At 46.0% G+C, this 7,769-nt stretch overlaps 1 protein-coding gene across 1 annotated transcript in view; it reads right to left on the reverse strand.

Annotated features, from left to right (window-relative positions):
• Positions 1–424: 424 nt before the first annotated feature.
• The window catches only part of VAT1L (vesicle amine transport 1 like), a 180,856-nt gene continuing 173,511 nt past the window's right edge, over positions 425–7,769 (reverse strand). The window contains exons 8-9 of the mRNA XM_008061797.2: positions 6,884–6,967; positions 425–2,973 (exon numbers count right to left, since the gene is read on the reverse strand). Of these exons, the coding sequence (XP_008059988.1) occupies positions 2,875–2,973; positions 6,884–6,967 (183 nt within the window). The 3' untranslated portion in view covers positions 425–2,874. The remainder of the gene's footprint in view (positions 2,974–6,883; positions 6,968–7,769) is intronic.

Here is a 7,769-nt window from a genome sequence, read left to right on the forward strand (position 1 = left end):
GTTTCTCATCTAGAGACACTTCTATCACATTTTAAATTTTTCCTTTTTTTTTGAGTTGGAGTCTCACTGTGTTGCCTGGACTAAAGTGCAGTGACAAGCTCACGGTCACTAAAGACTCGACCTGCTGGGCTCAGGTGATCCTTCTGCCTCAGCCTTCCAAGTAGGTGGAACTATAGGCATGCACCACCATGCCCGGCTAATTTTTTTGATTTATTGTAGAGATGAGGTCTCACCAAGTTGCCCAGTCTGGTCTCGAACCTGTGGGCTCAGGCAACCCTCTCACCTCAGCCTCCCAAAGTGCTGGGATTATAGGTGTAAGCCACCATGCCCAGTCAATTATTCCTTTTTCTGTTACCCATTCCTTGAATATTCATAGTAGGACCATTTATCAAAAAATGATTTATGTGTAATAACAGATGCCAGGTGAGGTTTTGCTATGCTGAATACTTTATTTATATTTTTTATGTAAACATAATTTGCTTTGTAGGCACAATATAACAAAAGCTCTAAAGCCACAAAGACATTAGACAATGTTTCGGTTCACTCCAATCAAGCTTAAATTACAAAAAAGCCTTCACAGTCCCTTTAAGGCAGACTGAGACGTTCTTTACACTTTCTTCAGAAAAACAAACAAGAGACGGGAAAGAAGGTGCTTAAATTTTAATATTTTATTTTTCCCCCATTCTTCATGGCAGAAATGGATCTTATTGGTCAAACTCTAGTTTTCTCATTCTGTATTCTGAGGAGAAGAAAGGGTTTTCTGTAGCTAACTGGCGTATTTGTGATTATTGGATTAACGTTGCTAGTTAAAAAAAAAAACAACAAACAGATTTGGGGAGCAATGACTTTTTACGCTTTACCTCTAGACATAACAAAGACCAGTTAGATTCTGAATGTCAAGTTCCCACCACCCTAGAGATGGAGAGTCCTAGAATATGACCAGTGGCTCTTTGCTCCTCTAACCCTGGAAAATGCCATTTTTGCCAGGTTACTAGGGATGTCCCTTGGATAGCAGTTCTTCTTAAGACCTCCTTTTTAGCATGGTTATGGGAGAAACACAGCCAGTAATATAGCACTTAGCAAAGGTAATGAGAGCATAATCACCCCATGATCTCTCTCGATGGCCCAGAACGGGAATATTAGTGAGCCCTTGGGTAGAAAGAGAAGATGATGTTGGTTTCTTTTGAAATTCTCCCATCCCTTGGCTCATCTGATGGCAGCACCCTTTCTTGTCTTCATAGTTTACACATACATTCACAATGAGGAGAAACTTCTTTCAGATAAATATTTGGCATAAATATGTTATCATCACAAGCTTAGGATCGAAAAAAAGAACATGATGGACGAGGTGACATTTTTTACAAAGGGATTTTGGAAATCACACAGATAACTGCTGAGATGTATTTATTCCTGTCACTTGGGGAAAGAGTTGGGTCCACCCAAAGGTGGGCTTGTTGGTGGAGAAATTGAAAAATGTGGGAACCCTCTGATGTTTTCCAGAACACGAAGGAAGTTGAGGCGCTAATCGCATGGGCTTCTTGTGTTTCAGGCTTGGTTTGTGAGTGACGGAGTTAACTCTTTTGGCTAAAAGGACCGGAAACAGCGAAGGAGGAATTCTGTTGGGGAGACATTGAGACTCTTTCTCTTCCTTGAGGGTAACTGTATTTATCTCTCAAGTCTGGTCAGATGGTATGGGGGTGGGGCCTCTTAGGAGATGGAAAATTGAACAAGGTGTGCAAGCAAGTAGCTTGGTCCCTGGTTTCCCGAGAGCAAAGGTGCTACATATTTTGCACCATGGGTTTACATATTGGAGGGAAGGAACTGCACATCAGACTTTCAACGTTTTGTAACACTAGAATTTGTTATGTGTTGGAACACGCTTTGGCAAGAAAAAAAATACTTATTGATTTTTTTTTTCCATCTGTGGTCTGTAAGGGGGCTCTTCCTTGGGTGATCCAAGGTTAGGGTGGCCACTTACTACCAGAAATTGAAAATAACAAAATTGGTAATGCTGATGGCAAATGTGCAGACACAAGTAAATCTCAGCAATGACTTCTGATTGAGTCCTGTATGGGGTGAGTTTTCCTAAACTTAAAGTAAGCATGGCTGGGGGAAGGATTCGGCTGATGAGGCAGGTTTTGGGGAGGAGAAATCTCTGTGGCTGGTCCTCACGCTCACGCTGCAGACCCTTCTTCTACCCTGAAAAACCCATGCCTGCCTCCCTGTGTTTATGAGTAAAAATCAGCGAAGGGCTCAAACACATACCAGACAGTCAGAGAAAAGAGGCTCAAATCAAAGCGGCTCAAATATTTTGGCTGAAGTTGCCTCTTCCATGGAGAGAGAAAAAATACTATTTGGAGAGTTTCTAAATTTATGGACTCATGAAGATGTCTTCTGGCCTACCTTCTTTCTGCTGGCCACATTGGCAAATGACCTTATCAGAGACCTGGGTGGCTGGCAGCAAAAAAGCGTCATTGGCCTGAAGAATTCTAGGACCTGGATGGTCCTGTGATAATAACACCTTTTAACCCAAACTTATCTTAAGCGTTGGGCCTCATTTTAATTTGCGAGGTTGTCCTGGAACCGTTGAGAAGGACCCACAGATGGATGGTTTTGATACAGCGGCAGGAGGAACATGTCACACACAGGACGGGGAGGGACATAATACCGCATGGAATGAGATTGGCACTTAATTTCATAAAACAACAGTGATCAACAGCTTTTTTTGTTTTTGTTTTTTTTAGCTCAGCTGACTGCAGACAAATACAACACACACTGGACTATAGCATTTGTTCACTGGGGCACAGAAGAGTTTTCTCAGCTGAGTCATCTTCTTCCAAGCCATCCTTTACTCTCTCCCACCTGGGTCCTGGATTACTGGATAAAGGGCATCCGCTCCTTGTTTTCACCGTCTCCCTCGTGGTCCTCCTCCTCTTCCCCTGCCTCGCTGGTCTCTGTGCTGTCGTTGGCCATCTGTAATTCAACAGAGGATGGATCTGGCCCCTTCCTTCTCTGAGCACCTGACAAAACCCATGGGAGGACTTCTTGGGGACTAGGAGCCAGAGTTGCTTGCTTGCTTGGAAGGCAGTGTGGGATGAGCTGTCCTGTGTTGGGCATTCCCAAGAAGCAGACTCTGAGAGGGGGGTTTGAGTGCAAATACTTGGAGGTTGGGAAGTGATCACAGGAAACAATAGCAGGGGAGAGAGGAAGTAAGACAGAAAATACAAGGAAGCCAACTCAGGGTATATACTGGGGCAGCTGACCCAGTCCTGCTGGGCACCTCTGGAAGACCACGAGGGACATGCCTCAGAGTTTACCCTCCTGAGGGGTGGGGAAGCCGGGGCATGGCTGAGAGCTACTCTCAGGGAGGTGGGTTATCTCCCAGGCATCCCTGGCAGGTTCTGTGCATAAACCAAGCATGCTGCGGTGGCCAGAACTGGCTCTTAGTTAAAGAGAGGCCGGTGCTGGCAAAGGAAGTCCGTGGCATGTAGGAGAACTGAGTGCCAAGGGACGTGGGAGGGATACCAGGGTTCAAGCCCTAATGCTGTCACTTAGTAAGAGCAGAAACAACATTAACAAACGTGTGTGTTGTTTTCATTTTAGAGTCAGGGTCTCATTCTATCGCTCAGGCTGGAGTGAGTGGCACCATCATAGCTTACTGTAGCTTCCACCTCCTAGGTTCAAAGGATTCTCCCAACTCAGCCACTCAAGTAGATGGAACTGCAGGTGTGCACCACTACACTTGGATAATTAAAAAAACATACCTTTTTTGTAGAAACAGGGTCTTGCTATATTGCCCAGGATGGTATTGAACGCCGGGGCTCAAGCAATCCTCCTACCTCGGCCTCCCAAAGTGGTGAGATTACAGACACGAGTCACCACACCCAGTCAAACGCATGTTTATTTACTTTGCTGTCTATATTCCCCCACTAGAATATAGTTTCTGCACCTGGCAGTTATGATGACCCTTCTGAATCTTCATTTCCTTCATCACTACAATGGGGGACAACCCACCCACCTTACCAAGTTGATATAAGAACCAGGTGAAAGAAAATTAAATAATGTATATAAAGTATCTAGCCAAGGTCTAAGCACATGATAGAGGCTCAGGGTGTATGAGTTCTGTTTCCCCATGTCCCCTTCTGAACTCGGTCCCCAAATCTCAGCCCAGCTGTGCTGTCTTACCTGGGCTTGGACTTTCTCTCTGAGCCCTTGAACATGTAGTGCTTTCTTCCTGGGGTGCCATCCCTCCGTCCCCTCTGGCTACTTAATGCCTGCTCTTTCTTCAGGGCGCAGCCTACTTCCTTGACTTTCCAGACTTCCCTAACTGGAACAATCCTCCTATGACAAGTTCTCGTGGCCCGGTGCCTCGTCTTTGCAGCACAGGTCAACAGCTGCACTGCCCCATTTATATGTGCGGCTCGTTGACCAACGTCCATCTGCCCTCACTGAACTGTAGGCACCATGGGAGAGGGTCAGGTCTCTCTAGTTTTCTTTCCTGCAATGAGGTACGTTTGCAAGAAATACTTATAGAATCATGAATAACTAACCATGAGAACACTCCATTAGTAGTGCATATCACATATTCATCAATGTGCTGGTACCTCCCACACATTACCCCTTTTGTTTTATTTTAAAAGTGTGTATATTTATTTATTTAAGTCCGGGTCTCTGTTGCCCAGGCTGGAGTGCAGTGGCCTGATCACGGCTCACTGCAGCCTTGATCTCCTGAGCTTAGGCGACCCTTCCACCCCAGTCTCCCGAGTAGCTGGGACTACAGGCATATGCCACCATGCTTGGCTACTTTTTAATTTTTTTTTTGTAGAGATGGGGTTTCGCTATGCTGCCCAGGCTGGTCTCTCAAACTCTTAAGCTCAAGCAATCCTCCTGCCTTGGCCTCTCAAGGTGCTGGGCTTATAGGCATGAGCTACTGCGCCCAGCCTAGTCATTACCCCTTTTAATCTTCTCAGTGGCTCTATGACGTAGTAGCAATAATAATAATTATTGTTGTTAGTTCTATTTACAGCAATAATGGACCCTGAGGTGATGTTACCACAGAAGCTGTGGGGGAGGCAGAAGTCAGTAGCCTTCAGATGAGGCCATTCTCATTCTCTGGGCACTGGCCAGATGGTTAGATTCAGGGCAGACTTGCCCTCTGGTTCTGTGGGGTCGGGAGGCAGCAGCTCTGCCTCTGCTCTGACCCCATGACACACTCCATGTTAGCCCAGCCTAGTTGCGAGGAGGTTCTGGGCAGGAGAGGCTCCCTCCGTCAACACCTGCTGAGGGGAGAGCGACACCCTGCAGAGCCTGGAGTTGGTTGCTGTTTCCTCTTCCATCAGGTACCGACTCTAGAACTGTCCTCACTGGATCTACCCCTGATCTTCCGGTGCCCTCCGTTTATCTCGACTCTCCTTCAAGTCTGTTCCTCCATTTAGTCGGGTCGTGGCCTCCTCCCCATCACACGGATGCTCCTAATACCCAGTCTCCACTGTCTCTTTAGGTCCCAAAGCCTTCAGGAGGTTCAGAAGGACAATGACATATCCCAAGATAGCTCCCGAGCTCTTGCCCTGAAAGGTGGGCTGGTCAGCACCTGCTCGGGTGAGAATCCCCCCTTAGCCAGACAATCCTTCCTATTTGCCTGAGGACCCAGCAGCATCTCATGTGTCATGAGGGCAGGCATCACAGTGGGAAGCTGGTGTCACCTGTTTTGCTTAAAAGCAATAAACTGTCAGAATGGATCTGGATTCTGTAGGCCTGCTACAGATGGGGCTGAAACAGACTTGGTCACCTGTTTAAGAACTACCATGTAGGGGCAAGGAAGACTGGCATCCTGGCCCCTTTCTCTTCCCTAACTTTGTCCCCTCATAGACCTTCCAACAGTCCTGGGCTTAGTAAGCATTTAATAAGCTATATACATATTGTAATTAATCACTTAGACATTGTAAGATGCCCTCTTATTAAATTGTCCTTCATTGAGTGAAATGGCCGTCACGCACTTAAACTACATGATGGTTCCAAAAGTCAAAAAAAGTATTGCTTTCTAAAAAAAAACACACTCTTTAGACTAAAATATGCAAGAAATTTTAGGTTTTTGCTCTTTTATAAAGGACTGTTATAGTTCCAAGACTCAACATGAGTGTAAACAAAGAAACAAAACACCCCTCTTAAATATTTTCTTTGTTACACATGACCTGGAACTTCGTATTTACCAGACAATGCTTTAGGAATGCCATTCTAACTGACTTGCGAGAGTTGATCAATCTCCAATTTACAGATGGGGCACTGAAGCTGAGTTGCCAGGTAACTTGCCCCAGATACAGACAGAGGCTCAGAGCTGGGCTTGAATCCACGCAGTCTGATAGCCTGTGCATTGACTAAAACACAACACAGTCCCTCCTCAAGCGGCCCTGGCAAGAGCAGATGGGATGTGAGTTGGACGTACTCTATTCCTGCTGGTACCCCCTGGGTATAAGGGTGTAAAACAAGACAAAATCAATGGAACCATCAGGAAGCCTCTCAGAGACAGTTGGCATTATTCTGCTAGGAACGTGAATGTTAACTTATTGAAATTTATCAGGAATTTCTCCCACTGGTGGCAGCCAAGAGATGGCACCTGTAATAGGACTACTTTTCCTATCACTTCCTGTCTACGCCTTCAGATTGCTCATTAAATGCTCTCACTGCAGCATTCACCTTCCCTTCTTAGCATTCATGTTGGTTTGTGATGAATCCCTCATCTGTGGAATCATTTGGTTACCCCTGGTCTCCTCCGCTAGTCCACAATTGACCTGTATTTCCTGCCACCCCACGTGTGCCTATACCTAATCGACCCTTGGTACATCTCTTGTGTTGAATTGAACAGATTCTGCTGCTTTTCACTCACCAGTGGAGTCGGGGTCTTTTCTACATCCAGAATTAACTTGCCAATGTTCCCTCGGTCATGGATTCGCTGCATGGCCTCCTTCACCTGAGAGACAAGGTGAAAAAGCAGAACGGCTGGTTAGGTGAGATGTCGCCCAGGTGAAAATGAGACTGGAAAACTCAAATAGCTGGTTGCCCGCCGGGGGCGCTGCAGTCCAAGTCCAGGGGCTAAGGATTAGAGATGTTTGTTGGACACTGGGGAGCAAATATTCTTTTTTTTTTTGAGTTGGAGTCTCACTCTGTCGTTCAGGCTGAAGTGCAGTGGCACACTCATGGCCACCAAACGTCAACCTGCTGGGCTCCAGAGATTCTTCTGCCTCAGTCTTCTGAGTAGCCGGAACTACAGGCGCATGCTACCATGCCCGGCTAATTTTTTTATTTTTATTTTTGATTTATCGTAGAGATGAGGGCTCACCATGTTGTCCGTGCTGGTCTCGAACCCGCGGGCTCAGGCAATCCACTTGCCCCGACCTCTCAAAGTGGGGAGAGGTTCTCTGGAGTTACTAGAGCTACATGCTGTGGAGTGGCGGGGTATGTAACAAAGATTAAATATTGACCATTTGTGCCTTGCTTACTTAAATGTTGTTTAACTTGGATTCATAGTTTGGTTAAACTGACCCCTGATCCAGGGCTGATCTGCATTCAGGAAAATTTCCATGATTCTTGGTTATTGGGAGGAAATTTTGTCTCCACCTAAGTGAAATTTCTCCTGAACAAGTATTCTCCCCAGAAAAGAGGTCCAATGGTATCCTCTCAAATGCTGGGGAGTTTTCAGACCAACAGATGTCTCCTGGGAACCTCTGAAAAAGTATGGGTGTGCGACATAATCCGATCTGTTTGAGCATCTC

This window comes from Carlito syrichta, unplaced genomic scaffold, assembly GCF_000164805.1.
Source record: "Carlito syrichta isolate Samal-C Ts95f unplaced genomic scaffold, Tarsius_syrichta-2.0.1 Scaffold305614, whole genome shotgun sequence".
In the NCBI taxonomy this organism is placed as follows: domain Eukaryota; kingdom Metazoa; phylum Chordata; class Mammalia; order Primates; family Tarsiidae; genus Carlito; species Carlito syrichta.